Source organism: Fusarium poae, chromosome 1 (assembly GCF_019609905.1).
Source record: "Fusarium poae strain DAOMC 252244 chromosome 1, whole genome shotgun sequence".
Taxonomy (NCBI): domain Eukaryota; kingdom Fungi; phylum Ascomycota; class Sordariomycetes; order Hypocreales; family Nectriaceae; genus Fusarium; species Fusarium poae.
The window spans coordinates 9,480,644-9,498,629 of NC_058399.1; the positions used below are offsets into that span (position 1 = coordinate 9,480,644).

The 17,986-nt window shown below is 48.1% G+C and overlaps 3 protein-coding genes across 3 annotated transcripts; 2 read left to right on the forward strand and 1 right to left on the reverse strand.

Annotated features, from left to right (window-relative positions):
* Nucleotides 1-6,255: 6,255 nt before the first annotated feature.
* Nucleotides 6,256-7,630, reverse strand: FPOAC1_003069 (uncharacterized protein; the record flags this gene model as incomplete). The annotated part of the gene is made up of 3 exons (XM_044847641.1): nt 6,256-6,441; nt 6,493-6,807; nt 6,860-7,630. The coding sequence occupies 3 exons, from the start codon at nt 7,628-7,630 to the stop codon at nt 6,256-6,258; spliced, it is 1,272 nt and encodes a 423-aa protein (XP_044713557.1).
* A 2,069-nt stretch (nt 7,631-9,699) lies between these two features.
* Nucleotides 9,700-10,664, forward strand: FPOAC1_003070 (uncharacterized protein; the record flags this gene model as incomplete). Its single annotated transcript, XM_044847642.1, has 4 exons — nt 9,700-9,711; nt 9,905-10,010; nt 10,090-10,117; nt 10,511-10,664. The coding sequence occupies 4 exons, from the start codon at nt 9,700-9,702 to the stop codon at nt 10,662-10,664; spliced, it is 300 nt and encodes a 99-aa protein (XP_044713558.1).
* A 730-nt stretch (nt 10,665-11,394) lies between these two features.
* Nucleotides 11,395-13,131, forward strand: FPOAC1_003071 (uncharacterized protein; the record flags this gene model as incomplete). Its single annotated transcript, XM_044847643.1, has 2 exons — nt 11,395-11,528; nt 13,035-13,131. 2 exons carry the CDS (start codon nt 11,395-11,397, stop codon nt 13,129-13,131), a joined length of 231 nt encoding a protein of 76 aa, XP_044713559.1.
* Between the last annotated feature and the right edge of the window lie 4,855 nt (nt 13,132-17,986).

Consider the following 17,986-nt stretch of genomic DNA (forward strand, 5'->3'; position numbering starts at 1 on the left):
TGAATGTACTTAGACAGATATGGCAAGAAGCTCAACGATAGGTCTCAGGATATGCCAATGCTGTACTATCTTGGCCTTCTGGAGGGCTCAGTTGAGACACGGCACAATTGCTGCTCCTGCTCAAGGCTACATGACAACTAGCCGAGCGTATTACACCCACGAAAAGAACATATTTACTTGGATCTGATTCAACGATGTCAGTGTTGTGTCTCAATCTTAATAGCGTGACTCGTCAGGTTTGTCTAAGCGTAGAATCAAGTTCACTCGTTAGTTGAAACCCCTATTAAGTCCTGAGCAGTCAACGGACATCTCGCAGATGGAGCCTCACAGTGAGTTTAGATGGCCGTTTTCGGATCCATGCCTCCTAGTCAGTCTAGTCAGGATCTCAGCCAAATCATGCTGCACAACACGTCGACCGTGACCTGCCAGGGGTTTCAAGGGTTAGGACTTATCTCGATAAGTGTCAGTCAACATCTGTGCGCTCGGAGCTTTTCCCCATTTCCAAGCGTGGCATTTCCATGTAAGGACTTGCGAATTCTATGCAGGAGTGAAAAGTCAAGATCAAGCAAAGCCCGAGCGTTGGGGGTCTAGTAAAGCGCTCTGGTATTGAGTAGGTATGAAAGAGGAACTCAACTCAAACTCTTAGGAACTCTCAGCCGTGTTGATCGTGCCGTGCCGCAGACTAAAAAAGCATCCCACGGCCCCCTTCTAGAAACAAATGACATGGTTCTAGGTTTACTAGGTACTCGTTTCTTTGTTTGATAGAGACAGTCTTTCTTAGTTGTGGCTTTTCCGTTTTGCTTTTTTCGAGTCCCCCGCCCTTTGCCCCTCGCTTTGCCTTGCTTGGCTACCCCCTTTTCAGCTGGAATTCTGGTAAAGATTAAATAGACAGACTTGGAAACCAAAATCAGGTCATGGCTATTTGACATGTCCCATGAGAGTACGACAGTTGTGACGAAACAAGAGGAGGGTCCCCTGACCGGTTATGGTGAAAGGGCCTAGCGTAGACCGGTGAGATTAAATGTGTTCGCCCTACGTCTTGACATGATACTCGAGAAGAGACTTGTCATTATCGACAGAGGCGTAGTCTAGTCTCAGTTTTTGAGGCTATTGTTGTCTTTGCTTTTCCCGCCTAACGGGGCTGGGGGGTGTTGATGATCTGTAACATGGTACGCACGGATATTATTAGAATTTCTTTTCTTTCTTTTCAGGTATGTATGTAAGAATGTGTCATGCTGGGGGGAAAAAGTTCAACAACAAGGGGTTGGTCCAGGCGGCCGCAGTAGTTGGAGATCTTCAGAAGCAGGGAAAACGAGATTAGCTTGTCAAAACGGCGACATGATCATGTGAGTGAAAGCGCTAAAAGATAAGTAAGACATTGTGCCAGAAACAGACATGGGAAGAAGGAGAAGGACCGAGATATGGCATGGCGCAGCTTAACGACATTCGGTGGTCCTCCGATCCCGATCCCGATCTGGGGCTAACTTCGGGGCCGATACGTCTTGGACATGTCAAGACTTAAGCAAGCGCCGGGTCCGGAGGTCCGGAAGCCGGAGCACCTGTTGAGACGAGCACCACAGTAACATCAGTAGTGACAATGAAATACCCTGTTGTACATCCATAGCGATAACTGGTTCACTCATGGCCTAACGTTGAGTTCCAAAAGTGATTAGTACTTCAAGATACATAGGGGGTAATAAATATGTGATTGATTAGATGTGCTGTGCTGTGCTGTGCTGTGCTGATCTTGACTCAATATCCTTGGGCCCTGTCTCGAAACTAACGGATGTGATCAACAACCGATGCTGACCGGAATGATATTGGTTCATCTACATATAGTAAGGATGCCTATTTGCTTACTGCGCTTTACCCTACCGCTATGGGGCGAAATTCTAGACCCAAGGTTGGCTGAACTAGACTTCAGAAATCGGCGATATACCCGCATATCTTGACAGATCATGTCGATACAGCCGAGGTAACATCGCCTCTCCTCTTTATCCGTAGTAAAGTGACATATATTCTGCATAAATTCACTTAGTTCCCGGGCACAAATGAAAGGGTTCCAGGAGATATACTGCCCAATCATAGAGGCGGCTTCTGTCTCACAACCAGGACATAGTAAGCCCCAGCCCAGGTTTTATAGACCAACATCTCACTTCTCTTGTTTCCCACGACACGCCCTTTGGTCTAACTGCTGTGCAATTGCCGAGGCGAGGCACACGCCGCCATTCCAAAGTGGGCATCAAGTCTCAGACATGGCGGTTCGATCTTTGAGCAGATCTTGTGGTGGCCTGATCGAAGAAACTGGGCGTCCAAACTAAACCTGAACTAAGCTAAGCCAGATTAACACAAGGAAAATAAGAAACGGCCACGACCCAATGCAGCAAGGCCTCTTTTTCTTCCGCGACCCGCTATCACAATGCCCATCCTTTTGGTGTTGTGGATCGTATCAGTTATGTACATAGTTAGTTAGCTTGTCTTATAGTAGCGACGGAACATATCCGTTATTATTCTTTGTCGCTGACTAGTTAGACCCTACATCAATCTCGATCGGGAACAAGTTATTCCAAGTATGAATGACATGAGAGAGTCATGTCAGCATATGCCAGTAGTCAACACGGCACATAGTATACTCTGCACGGCTTTAGTTTAGCCTTTTACATAGCTATCTTGTCTAAACTTGGCAGTTGTGTTTTGACTTTTAACAAAACGGGTTTCCGGAAAAGAAGAAGAAGAACTCGGTATGACGTCTCAGGTGGAAGTATCCGTAACCTGCTCGGCAGTTTTGCTTACACTTGGTATCCTCGTTGACTGACATTCCACGCACGAGAATGAATGCACGTCAGTTGAAGGTCCCAATGTTTGAAACAAAGACAAGAAAAGAAAAGAAAAGAAGGAAAATAAAAATAAAAAGAAAACAAATAAAACCACATGCCCTAATTTCTTCTTCCGATTTTAAGACCTTGGGCTGAGTCAAACCCGCTGCCATGCAACGTCAAGATACAAGAGGATAGTACGATTCAGCTCAACCAAGTGACTTTAAACTAGACCATGAACTTCTGTAACCGAGAAACTCTAGCACGCAGCCACCGCCTGAAGGGATCTCCTGTCAAGAGAACACCCAGGGAATAAATGTAGTTTGTGATAACCACGCCAACCAGTCACATTCCTCAAGTGATCTGTCACTGTCTCGAACTACCCTTAGACTTTTGGTCTCACCAATCTCTTGCCAAGTACTGTAGATGTCTCCTCAGCGGGCGTCCAATCTGACTGCCCTTGTTCATCTACTACCCTCCTTCTCCATGTGGTTCAGCACCTCGTGCTGCCCACGCCTAGTGACATTCTCTGAGCCAAATATACACACACTCTCTTTCGTTGGCCCGATTGAAAAAGGGATATAATGGCTGAGGCAAAGACAGCCTAAAAAAAAACCAAGTTAGACCAAAAGACCCTTGCTCCTCGGGTGTAGAATACCACGTGGCTGTGGAGGGCCCGATCCCCTTGGCTTTTGGCTGGAATGACGGCTGTTGAAGGGTCCATAGAATGGGACAAGGGTGACTGACGACGGCTGGGAAATAAACGGTTGAATTCCATACTGAGCCTGTCAACAAATGATCCTGGTTGCAGTGCAGCAAGTCAATGAGTGAGCGAGCGAGCGAGCGAGTGCCCTGGTTGTTGTTGATGTGTAGTCGTACAATTACGACACCTCTCAAAGACGACGATCCCCAAACCAAGCCTGGGTCCTGAGAATCTAGACCCCATAGCCATTCGTTCAACTACCATGTCTCAGTCAAAACTAGACCTTGAACTCTTTGTGGAGGGGGTTGTTTAGTTGAGGCCATCCATATACCTAAAATATCCACTCGTTAGAATCAAGCCAGTCGATACATCACAATACAAGAAAGCCAACCGTTTTATGAGCTTCACGGCAATGCACAATACACATGGTTCGCATGCCGCCCGCCAGAGCCTCATAAAAGTTAAACACACACAAACACACAAAAACAGCGAGTGGTTCTGGTTCTACCAGCCTGGCTCTCAAACTAGCTTAGATCCCTTATACAGACGGACCAAGCCACATGGATGGATACTTACATATAGACTCCGTACATGTAATGTCATGTAACGCAGCTGAGGAGAAACCAGCCAAGCACTTGCAGACACGCGGCACAGGAGCACCTTTATCTTGTTCTTGTTCTCGCTGACCTTGTCCGTACTACCATTGCACAGAGCAAGGGGGGGGGGGGGGGTGTTCGTGCCATGAGGTGAGGTGAGGTGAGATGATATGATCTGATAGTTTATATACTCATTTTTCTGTGTTACGGTGCTACAGGAAAGAACCTCATCCATCACATCACATCACATAAAAGGGGGAGGACCAAGGAAGATCTTGGAAAGACGTGCAGATCGCGTGCTTGCAGCCATGTCTCTGATCAAGTGGTACAGGAAACAGCGCATACGAGCTCCCGTGCTGCTTTCCTATTGTTCATGGTGCAGGTTGGCTTTCTTTTGGGGTAGTTCAGGCATCAAGGCATGTCTGTTCAGGTTTGGCGATGGCCTCATAATCATAATCGCTCGTTGATCATTTCTGTCGTGTCTCTATTATGCATATTTGTATCGTAGCTCACTTACTCACTCACTCACTCACTCACATAGCTGAACATGTGAGTTGAGAGAATACTCACATATATACCTGATATATGTAGTACATGGCATTAGTACTAGCAATGCTCTCAAATAGGAATGTGAAAAGCATATCCGAATAACAACAATATATGTACACCTCTTACAGCCGAGACTTTGTACTACGGTAGTCTATCCAGAACAACTCCCAACACCACAACTCAGCATATACCCTCTGTACACATGCACATGCACGCACGTTCCCGTGTTCGATGAGCTCAAGCAGGCTACCCGTCGTTAGATCTCCCGCTCGTGCCTCGATTAGCCTCCTTTCCCGTCCTCGTCTCCTATGTGCAACCCCATTGCTTCTGTCCAACTGTCGCTGTCGAACCATTGTATTCGACCTGTTCATCCTGTCTTGTTTTATAGGCTATCTCCCGTAGTCATGAGTTGGCACTCGCTACCTATTTTCGTCGTCACCCTTGTTATCTGAGGAACTGTTCCGTTCCATGTTATTGCTCACTACATGTTTTACTTCATTTTCTTCCAACTACACAAATATATGCACATGTACGTTCCAATACATTGCCAAAGCAGCATAGGTATAGATCGATCCTATCTATGTACGTACATGTATATGTACACTGTGACTGTACTGTAGATCATATCAGCCTACTTGCATGGCAGGGTTATTGATTGACCTTGCATTTCTCCAGAGTGGCCAATCAACATTCCCACATCCTTCAATAATCTCTCTGTCGATGCCCAAGTGGCAAACATCTAGTTAAATCTCAATCTGTCACATCTGGGCTCGGACTCTTTGTCTCAGCAACCATCGTCTCGGCATCGGACCGCATACCACACAATTGTCACTAGTTCTGCAGGGACGTTCAAGGGTGCATGTATGTGCAGATACATGTAGGCGTGAGTAATTAATTATCCAGTCTTGACATGGTCAGTCACTTTGTGATTTCTTCAGCCGTCACTATTCTCAAAAGTCGTTATTGTTGAATCTCCTGTCTGAGTTTGCATCGCTTCAAACGAAATCACTTCTTTGGACCCTTCAATTTGCTTTTCTTCGTGCCAAGACTGAATTGAATATTCAGCCTGGGGTGCATGCTATGAAATATCTGTAGTGATTTTCTTCTCGATTGTCAATCCCACGTGAAAAAGCATTTCCTTCCATTGACCATAACCAACACCTCAATTTGGCAATTCTACCATGATTGCTCTGCGCTACGTCTCCGTATGATCCTGATAACTTCTCCACCATTTGTGTGGCCCATGAAAACTCTTTTGTCTAGGAATTCAAACTTCATCTTTCTCTCCGTAAATCCAAAAAAAAACTTCTTCCCAAAGCCACACCCACTAACATCGTTGGTTAGGGTGTGTATAATAAGACAAACGCCTGATATGCCGCGAATCCTTGCTGAGAAGCCCGAGGTATCCGAGTTGTAAAAACGTATATACAAAGAACGACGCAAAGTCGTCGCTCCGAAATTTGGGTATTATTAAACGTAAAATGTTGCGTATATGTGTCCGTCGAATGCGACTATGTCTGCTATTGACTAGGAGCGGCCCTATGTCGAATTCGAATTATCTCTTGTCGATATCCCCAGCATGTGACGTGGCTCATTGTCGGTGGGCCTCTTCAGGTTTGGGGCGGATAGACCTTGCCTCGAGTTGTCGTTTTCTCTCAAGCTTGGCATAATGCAGTCCGCATGCGTTGCACAGTGTCCTGGCGCCGTCGGGTCCGCGTCGCCATTCCGGAGTATCGATTCGATTGCAGCTATGGCATCGTCCTGGAGGAGCAGCGCGCTGTGTCTCGTCAGCTTCTATTATATCGTGTGTTGAATCAATCTGACTTACTCCTCGTCTCTTTTTGACTTCTGTAATGCCGTATTGTGGCTTCATTCCATCGCCATACATGTTAACATCGTGTTCTTCCTCGTAAGGACCTTTCATCTTGGCTCCTTCTCGAGCTCGCTCGTTCTGGATCGAGGTTTGTACTAGGTCTCGCACTTGTTCCAAAGAGCGTTTGACGAGTTCAATATTGCTAAGCATATCGCTGACTTCGCGTTCTGTAGGTAGTCGAGCTGGAATGGGGTGAGCGCCGTGCTGCTCTTGAGCAATTCTGCTATACGCTTCGGCAAAATTAAAGATGGTACGAGATGACGAGCCGATCTAAACAAAGTCAGTGATGACCAGCATGGGTGCAAAGTGGATTAGTACTTACTCGGCTCAACGAATCTTGATAGCTCCAGCTCTCAAAGTGCCTGTCAACTGTAGCTTCATACCTAGCTCGAGCATATTCAGGCTCTTCTGCGTGTGGTGGTGGTGCTCGGGGGTCGTATGGCCCAGAGGCAGGTGGCGGCATTGCGTGTCTTGGGGAAATGGGATACGCAGGGAGAGGCATCTGCCCAGGAGGCAATTGACCAGGCTGGTATGCGACAGGGGCCGGAGGCGGCGGTGGAGGATGCGAGTAGACACCATTCAGAGGGTGATGAGGTTCGGGATGTTTTTGCTCGGGGTGGTGATGCTGAGGAGGCAGATCAGGCTTGGCCGGAGGGCTCTGACGACGATCAGAGACAGGAGGAAGTGATGGGCGACTGCTGAAGTGTGGACGGGGCGAGTCCGAGAACGCAGGCAGGCCATCTTGTCGAGGATAAGATGAGGTCGGGTGAAGAGGCTGAGGAGAAGAGCGTTTCTCAGTTTCGGGGAAAGATCGAGGAGCCGGTGCAAAGGGCGATGGCAGAGTCGGGGTAGACTGGAGACCAGGCGCATGTGCGACAGGATATGGTCCAGGCTTGGTGCCCTGGATAACTTCCGAGATAGATGGAAGCGATTGACGATTCGGCGGCTCTTGATCGTCCGCTTGTTTTCTAGGTTCAACGGAAGAAATCATGTTGGATATGCTGGCGGCGCCCGAGTTTGACTGAGAATAGCTTGGGAAAGGCGGTTGAGTTGGATAATGGGCGGACGGAGCGATGAGCGTTGCCGTTGCCATGGCGGGAGGTTCTCGATATGACGACCTGTCAAGAATATCCCGCGAGTAGGAATGATGACGACGATGATCTAAATATGGCTGATCGGGTTGAGATGGATGGTGGAGTTGATGCTCTGAATTGGTAGCAGAGTGACGGCTGTAAGAGTAGAAAAGGTGTTAGTTAATATGGGAGGGGCAGGCAGAAATATGAATATTGAAGTTGGGTTCAAACGGACCTTTGCCTGGCTCCAGAGTCAGCCGCTTCCATAGCGGATCTGGTAATTACTAACAATGACTTGGGACAGTTTTAAGGCCGTAGATGCATCTGACCTGGCTAGATCCGGCTGGGGGGTGGTTTGATGGCGAAAGAAAACAGTAACACTGAATAACGGGGAGGGGGGTGGTAAAGAACGAGCTCCTGGTGCTAGGGGAAGTAAAAAAGCCAGGAATGGGGTCGACACGGGACTAGGATAAGAGATGTGACAATGGGCTCAGGTGAGGATTGGCAATGGGGTGTCAAAACGGGGAGGGGGGACCGATGAGGCGAAATGAACAGAAGCGAAGAAGAAAAGAAACAAATAATACTAGACCAGACCAGGTCAGGGGGGGGTGGGTAGATCTGGCGTGCGATGGACAAGCGACAAGGTCCCTCGTGGTGGCGCTGAGCGGGACAGTGGCAGGGGGGTTCCGCCTACTTAGGTCCTGTCCTGGTCGGGATTGGATTTGCTCTGGCGGACACACAGGGGGCCGCAAGACTGGGTCTTGTTTGGGTTGGGTTATTCGAAGGCTGGCTGCTGACAGAGCGCCAAATACCAAGAACTCTCAAGATGGAAGAACCAGTTTGATTGATCGATCAATTGCCGCTGTTCGTCTTTTGGGACACAAGGCAAGTGTGAAGGAAGAGTAGCGCAAACTCAACAGGCGACCGACTGCCGCGGAATTGGTCCAATGCCCGGGGTCTGGGGACGTAGCACGTAGGTTAGCCCAAGACAGCTCAGAGCAGCCAACGAAAGAATCGGGCGGGTGGAGCTCAGAAATCACGGCACTGGATTGCACCTGTTGGCAATAAAGTCGAAGCTAGCAAATGCGACTGCTGAAAATCCTGAGGCAGACGATGCCTTTGGTGGTGGTGGAGAGGGATTTGCTCGACACGACGTGGACAACACCTGGCGCGCGCGGCGCGAAGCTAGGGGTCGGAATGTGAAAAGGTCGGTTGACCGGAGCCTGTGCCGACGATGACTCGAGTGCTGGCGCTGTTGATAATTGACGACGTCGGTATTTCGAATTGACTTTTGGTGATCACTTCGCTGTTTCCCTCTCCTTCTCTCTCTGCTCTCTCACAAGTTGCGCAAAATTCTGGTCGAGTAAAGACTAGACTGGGATAGGATGACCAGCAAGGGATAGTGCAATTATAACGGATTGCACATAGACACGGAGCCGGGCAGCGCGGCCACTAGAATGGCGGGCAAGGACAAATCCTGCTGCTGCTGCGGACGGCGGTGTCTCTGCAGGCGCTTGAGTCAGCGCGGGGGGTCACTGAAAGGAAGGTACAGGACAAGTTGACCAAGGTGGATAAATAAAAAAGGTCGAAAGATGAGAAATAGAGATTCGAAGATCGAGGTCAGGGGAAAGAAGTCGGTTATCTCTTTGTTTGCTGCGGAAATGTGGAGGTGCGAGAAAGACAGATAGAAGGAGGGAGAGAACAGAAGAGAAGGGCAGCGGAAAGAGGAAGGAAGGAATATTGCGCAGTTACAAGCTGCGAGGCAGGCCTGGTGGGCAAGGCAAGGCAAAGCAAAGCAAGGCAAAGCAAGGCAAAGCAAAGCAAGGTGAGGCAAGGTATAGTAAGAACGGAAGGAACTGCGATGTGACAGAAGCAACCCAAGCAGTACAACCACCTAAAAATCACCAACTGAGTTACAGTGCATTACGCTACGAGGAACCAGATGTGAGATCAACACCTCGATTAGTCGTCCTTTCCATCATGCCCACTAATTAATATCCATGCACACGTGCATGCTATCGAGATATCATAGCAAACAGACAAGCAGATAAGTCATAATAACCTACAATCAGTATCTAATTGTCCAAGAATGGTCGTGTTGGTAAGTACCTACCATGGCAGTCCGCTCCAACGTCTTTTGATTTCAACACCCATTGAAGCAAAGCATACACATATTGAAAAAGCGCAGTCTCCAGCTTGAACACTAATAAAGGGATCGTCCAGTACAAGCTGAGCCAGCGACGCGGTTGTTTGTCAGTAATGCAACCAAGTTGATCAGTCTAACGCGACTATAGTTACATGTACCGAGTCAGCAATATTACATATGGATTGATCGATGCCCTTTTACCATCGAATTTACAAAGCCCTCCGATAAAGAACCGCTTGAAGGATCAGATACTGGTAATCTTATCCCAAAAACGATAATCTTTACGAGACATCCAACGTCACAGACAAGTCAACCAACAAGCGCGACTTTTAGCAAGTATTCTTGATCCCGTCCGTACGGCGTAAGGTCGCGACGTCTGGGGGAAACGGTCACGGATAGAGATACCGCCCGTGCTACAAGGATTTCAAGGTTCGCTCCCACTGGCTAGGGGACACGACTGCAGGACGGTCTACGATACGGTATAAGTGGGGAAGGGGGACGGTAGGGATCCGAAGAAAATCGATCATGGATGAGTGGGCCATCTGGGAGCAAACAAGGATGACTGGCCTTGAAGTCGACCAGGGGAAAAGACTGAGAACCCCATATTGCTCTAGGGCTGTGGCATCTCATCTCTGGCAAGCAAGATCTTAGGGGACGCGCATCTCTTCACCTATGCCATGTTGGTCATCAGTGTCAAAACATGCCTATGAACCTGATGCGTACCGAAGTCCTTTACCCTAACATTCCTACCTAGGTATTCTGGTGCTAGAAAAAGACTAGAGGAGGAGAAGCCGGAGAAAAAGCGAGACAATGATGCACTCTTCACTGCCGTTGCTTCAAACACCGACCTTGTCATGTTCTGCACCAATGGCTGGGGCATGACGATGGTCTGGCTCAGTAGCGGCTAGGCTTTGGAGATCTCCAATCTCAACTTTTGGAAAATGGTACGACTTCTGGGGGGCCCTGCTCCATGGGGTCAGCAGCGGTCTGGCTTGAGTGGTCAACAAGAAGTACGTACCGGAAGACACCCCTGAACCACACCCCAACGCTTGACTGGGAACTGACGGGTTTTTCTGATACTGCCGCAAGAGCACGAGCCACCTGAACTCGGTTCCGTTGTTGTTAGCAAGCACACAAAGACATAGTGATACGCGGTAATAAGCGCAGCACAGTGGATGGGTGCCTTATGATTGTCGAACTGACGTTGTAGTAAGGACCGGGCGGAATATGAGCCAGCGTTCCGATACCATCGCTGATTTGGGACGTTCATGTTGCAGCACTTCTCACTGGTGTTGGACATGAACAATTTGGGTAGCAAAATGTTCTCTTATTATCGACATGTCACATTTCGATTCGGTACAGGTCCCCTGTCGACTGTAAGTATTGAACAGTGCAGTTGCATCGCTTGTCTAGCTTGTCCCCTGTAATGGAACAGAGGGCATGAGAGCCAGGAGTGCATGCTAGCTCAAGGCGAATAGGGGCAAAATGACGGGAAACATTACTTATGACGACTCACAAGGGAGATGAACGAGATTGACGTGAAAAGAGGTGGGAACAAAAGTTTTCAAGGCTCGAGCTAATAAAACTCCAGAAATCAGGATCCGGCGCTTATTACGTTGAGCAAACCCACGGATCAAGATGAACACCCTGACCACAAATGGCTTGCCTATTGTGAGCCACAACGACGAACAAAGAGTTTTTGGGGGAGGATGGGTTGCTTTCCAGATGCAGATGCAGATTGGGTCGGTCCCGATGGGCGGCACCGCAGCCAGGTACGTCAGTGGGTAAGGACCAGGCTACAAGTACCAGGTAGTTAGGTAGGTACTTACAAGTCCACCTCTCTGCGAAGGTACAGACGAGCTTTCATTTACCATAAAGTACTTAGCTCTGGAGCTGCCTGCCAGTTGACACTTTATTTGAGCTTCAGCACGTGTGGCCCGCAGGTCCCTGTGTAAGAAACCCAATTCGAACGGTCCCCCGCGGCTCCCTTCCCGCAGGGGTGGTTCATCCGCCACCACGCGAAATCGTCGACTGGCGCCGCGCTGGCGGGTTGTCCATTCACATCGCTAGCAACGTAGAGATGACCCGCGGACCTAATCTCTCGAGATCAGACACGCCCTTGCTTAGTGCGCCGCCATGGACGTGTGTGGTGCACAAGTTCGCCACTCTGCTCATACTGACGAGCCAAAAATGAGATGAGATGAGATGAAGATGCGTAGATAAGATACGTAGCGCTATAATAATAAGTTCCAGTGGGTTACGTCTCGTTCAACTGGTCCAATGTATGTTGGGTAAAGTCAGTCGATTGTTTGGTTCCTTGGTCTAGGTTGTTTTAGCCGATGGTCAATCGTAGATGGTTTTTGACCAGCCAAGGATGTTCCATGACATGGATTTCTCACCGGCGAAACAAGCCAAGCCAAGCCAAAGCAGATGTTGATGGGCTATTACTCAAGCTGTGGGCGAATGATCTGGTGATGGCTTCCATCGACCTTCCTCCCTCGCGGTTTGACATGGCGGAAACCACCTGGCTGGCAATAAGGCCTCATGCATCGAAGGAAGCAATACACGGTATGCCTATGGCAGAAATCACTGTATAAGTGCAATATTGATAGTAGTGTTATCCCAGTGGTCCGATTGATTCGGCATCATCAGCATTACCCTGGTGTGTACATATGTAATCGCTCAATTTTCGTTGTTGCAACAAGGTTTGTCATTCCCAATGACCTTCCAGAATGATGCATGAAAGAGGCAAGGGCTTGCATATCCTTGGTCACTCTATATTCCATATTCTACTGCGATAGGCGACGATTCCATTTCGACGTGTTTCTCCTGTTCTGATACAGTTCATCTCGTAATCGGGACATTAACGATCAGCATAAGGTTGAGCGGTTCGCATAGCCAGTAAATTAATTACTACGTGCGTGTCTCAGAATAACATGGATAGGGTGTCGAATAGTTCTTGGAGTTTTACGCTAGAAGCCCTGACTGGTGCACCGGCATTTTCTAGACGTGGATAGGTTTTTCGATGCAATCTTGTCCGTCAGGGTCTTGTTTTTGGGGGATCGTGTGCATGCGTCACATGGAAGAGCAGATGGTTCTCATAGTAATAGCATGGGTCTCCCTGGTTGCTGGCTGGGTCTCCCTCATCTGGCCTTTTTGGTTGAATCTCGTTTGAAGATATTAATTACTGTTTCCAGTCGCTTGGGATGCCCATCGGCTGTGCCGCCGTTGAGAGAGACATGTCAAGTTATGACATGAGCTTAGCTGACAAGGATCAGGGCTCCGTGCTTTGATGAGGGCTTCTCCCTTCATGGGCAGTTCTTTGCCTTCAACCCTGGCGAAAACGGTCATGCTGTGCAACTTGATGTTGTGTGACCATGCAGTGCCAGAGGAGTTTTGTTTGTTTTTGAACTAATTGCCTGTCGATTTTGGGAAAGGTATCCGTTGGTATAGGTTCTCGTCTGCATCATTGTTGAATAGTTGGTGATATCCAAAATGTACCAGTAAGTTTCCATTTGATCATGTTTGTCTAACCATTATTGTGCCTCGGTGAGACATGGACTGGACTGGACTGGACTGGACTGGTGGGTGGTAGTCGAGATACTGTATCCGGTCGGTCTCCTTCGAGAAAGAGGTGACACACAACGTTACGTTGTTCAATTACGGGGCTGGTACAAGTCGGAGAATTCTGCCAATGCAATCGTCCTTGTGCTTGTGCAAGTACGTAACAATCACGTTTCTACCCGATCAAAAATTGGACTCTTTTTCTTTTCTTTTCAGGGATAATCAATCGATCTAGCAAGCAAATGGAGACAGAACAAAAGTCTGTCTACTAAATTATCCTGGATCGGACGCGGAGTGACCTACGGATGAATGGAAATATTTAGCATGCTTCTAGTGCTCACAAGGTCAGGGTCTGCTGGAATACAGCCTGTAGGAATAAAGCATACAGTGAGTGACCTGAGTAAGTGGGGACCCCACTTATTAGGTTGAGTACCTAGGTACCTTAGCATCAAGGTGCCAGTACCGGTACCGGTGGAAGCCCAGGAAGCCCCAGTTGCTTCCATTCCATCGTAGACTTAGTAGACGGCAGCCAGGTCCTAAAATGTCCCATCTGGCTTAGTTCCATCCATAGCCATCAACATTGAACACTCCGCAACTATCTGTATCGAGAGGCGCCATGTAAGCTAGGTAAGCGAGGTTCCCTGCAGGAGGATCTGAGATTTTCTTCTTCTTCTTCTTTCTTGCCCTACCTCTCTTCTTTCCCCTCTACATTTGCTAACTTACCTGTTAGTTGGCTAGTTGCTTTTGCTGTGCTATCTCTGTATCTTGATCTCGGCATTTACTCTTCAGGTTCGGCAGATTCTTCCATGTGCTGATCAAGGATGCAGGTCATACGTTTTCCAGCACCACCTCTCGAAACCAACTCGGTCTTTACCAGGATACAAAAAAGCAAATGGCAAAAGAACCTTGTCAAGTAGTGTCTGTCCTTCTTCTCGTCTGTTAATCGTAGTCTACCCCCGATGTACAAACACTGCTTGTTCACATGTGTACTCTTCGCCTAATCTAGGTACTTCGGTATATATCTGTACCCAGATATGTATGTACGTACCTACATATAACATATCCCCGATGCTAAACCCACACACAATGCATGTCAGCCCCAGATACAGCGAATAGAGCAAGAGAGATTTCCTCGAAATCGGATTCGGGTCAGAGATGGGCGATCTAAATGACAAGCATTGGATCTTGACATTCGTTTTGCTTGCCAGCTGCATGAGTTTGGCCTGATCTTGTGCGCAAACGAGAATTACTCGGCTTGACTGAGCTGTTGCACCGGTCCAAAAGACATGTACGTGGAGCTAGATATGAAGTATTCCCCTCGTCTCATGTGATGTGACGAGTGATGACTTTGTACTTCCGCCATGCTGTGTTGTCTGTAGTGTACCGATACGAAGCTGTCATCAGCAGTCGTCTCCTTGTTTAAGCAGTTGCATAACCCCGCAAGTATTCCTTCAACGTTGTTTTATGTCTTTGCTCTTTTGATTGTCAATTTGATTTACCATGTCGCTCGGTTCTGCACCTCGCAAGTCCACGACTAATTCGGTTTGTTTTGTTCAAGTAACAATCTAGGTAAGCCAAGGCTATCAGCAACCCCTGTTTTTTGATATCGAGTCAGGTTCGGGAATACAAGGCACAAACAGGGGACCTCGGGCTCGCCATCTATGGAGTAAGAAGAAACCCGTATGTATGCCGCCCTGTAAAGGACAGAACGTTTGGACCTTGGATATTGTTCAATACCTAATTAGAAACCTGTCGACACAGCCTGGTCCAGCTCAAACCATCCCAAATGCAGTTACACAGCCCTCCTTCGCTTCATCCGTGGCGTCAAAACCAACAGGAAAAAAGTTCCAACGGTCGGGATCTAACGTTGATGGTATTAAATCGTCGATTCAGTGCGCTAGGATTGGGATTGAGAATGCTACAGAAGGTACATGATGGTGGTCAGCCAATTGCCAATGTTAAGTGTCAAGCAACTGCCTGTTGTCTACTGGGTGCAGGGCTTACTAGGCCCGATTACCGTACATGGACGCTGAAAGGTGCTGTGACACAGACGGCAGAAACGTCCAATGTCGTCAGGGGTCAGATCTCGAACGCTGGAGGACAGAATCCCAGCGGACACGATCATGAGATCCCCACGATGCGGCGTAGCGCACGGCTGGAGCGAGAGACCAACCGGAACCATTGACAGTAAGCCCTCGCCCACCATCAGCCTCAAATCGTGTGTCTCTTGCCAGAGCTAAGCCTTCCCCGGGCAAGCCCATCACATACACTAAACAGCAACCATCGGGTTAGGCTTTAATGGCCCGGACTGGAAGATCTTAGGGTCAGGGCGTGCCATACCAGAAGCCTAGAACATCCTTTGACTGCGACGAGGGCTTGCGAGGTGGCCTGATATCGATCGCACTATGAAACTTATTACACGGTACTTGACTAGACTTGTCTACATACATGCAATACATTACATGCCTACCTACCTAGGTAGACATGTAGCCAAGCTTGATCCCTGACCACGAACTGGTAATAATACCGTAGCCACTCAGCCTCCGCGATAACGTCTCCCGGCTCGTTACCTCAGTCGTGCAATTGCTTGCATCTGGACTGTACCCAAACCGTATATTGCATCGTCAGCGTGTATGTAATGAATGAATATGTGAGGTGCACTGAGCAAAGGAAAGGGGGTGTACAACTGATCGAGTTGAGTGAGATATTTGCATATCAGCTTTCACGGTTACACGGCCAACTCATCAGACATTCGTGGATCCCTACATATCCGTGATCCCAAGCGGTGGTGCAGTCTCTCATCAGGGATTGGGGTTTCATCAGCGTCTAGCAACAAGAACGATAGCTTTGAGACTCGCAGTGTACAAGTCCGCGTTTTGCTCCAATGATGGTGGCATCTCGAGTGAGAGACGGGCGGGCTTCCGCACACTGCATCAGACAGATCAGATGCGCCCGTCTCAGCTGGCTTCTTCCCTACAGCTACAGATTACACACATGTCGGTCATGACCTGGGCTACGCTGCAAGATCCAGGTACTTCGATCCACAATACCCCAAAGTACTATATCGTATCGACCGATGTTATCCTTTATCCCTACCGACCGACCAGCATTGATCTATTTCCCGTCGTTTCCAGGTTCGCCCACAAGTCTGACACCAAGAGAAAACTACTAGATCGAATGGATGACTCCAACCATGTTGCATCGTTCCCTGCAGGCTACCATTTAGGTTACCTATCGTACTGGTCTCTGTTCGGGTGGGATTGTAATGTATTTTCCGGAGCGTTTTATCAACCGCTGGTATCCAATAGCCATGTGTTTCACTTGTAATGTGGATAGACTGTCGTTCAATGGGGGGCCTCAGAAGTGGACGAGCAAAGTTGAGTCGAATGAAGACTGTACTAGGAATGGAACACGTGGTGGGTATTGAATGCAGGGCGGACGAACTGTGTTTGAATCCTACCAACTGGCAATTCCCTTGCTAAGAAAGGCATACATGATGGAAACTGAATATTCTGACGTAGCAAGGAGCGCATGGACGTGCGGAATCGCCTTTCAAGTGATTATCCATGTGGGGACGGGACAAGCAAATGATTAAAAGACAATGCGCGAGATTATGAAATGTCCTTCCTTTTCTGCGCTGCGTCAAGCCGTTAGTCAAATCAGTAAATTCTACTGTAACAAGGTTATATTTGCTCCTCTTTTGACCCCTGGAAATACAGATCTACAAAATTTGCTCTGCTCAAACTAACTTATAAATGAGTGCTCTAATACCAGCTTTACATATACATATAATACAGGTCCCTCATAATTAATATTAGACGTCTGTTAGACATATCCCTCGGCAAACACGCCATTTCGACGTCGCGATGCTTCGCACTTGATACGAAGAAAAAAGAGAGAAAAATCCCAGACTGTCGATGCAGCAGTTCTCTCTAAACTAGGTAGACTGGCAGGTTGCTCTTGACCCTCATGTTCTGGTGGATCTTGTTAGAAAACCGGGGCAGTCACAGGCTGGGGTTTCCATGTCTTTTTCGCTATTAGCACCCTGTCAGTCCCAACAGCTTCATCTTATCCATCTCTGTTTCTACTCCGTAGGTCTCCTCAATAATAAAAGTCTATGCCGCAAGAAGAAGTAAAAGGGACAAAGAGAAAGAAATCCGAATTGAGCCAATTATCGACAGTGGGTCACAACCGAAGTGTACCTAGGTTCGCGTGCCTGCCTTGTACTGATCCATTGCCTGAAAGTGATGTCAGGAAAAGAAAAAGAGGGTCGACCTGATATCCATCGACTCCTTCCTCCCATCGCTTCTCAATATTAACCCTTCTCAAACACCATTTCAAACCCCTTGGCAAATCGTGTTCGGAAGATTCCTACAAAATCAAACGCCTTTTACGACGTGCAGATCATCAGATGATACATGATTCGCTAATGTTGATGTCTGCCTGTTGACATGCATCCGACAATCAATCACCAGTAGACCTGGACTTGGGCTTGGACTTGGGCTTGGACTCGGACGGAGGCAAGCAGCAGTTTCCTGCTTGGTGCTTGGTCATAATATTCAAATAATATGACCCCGGTTGGCCTTACTTCTGCGCCAGCTCAACAGCCGCTGATCATCACAAATATCGGAAACGATAAAACTGGTTCCCGGCATGGCTACCTAAA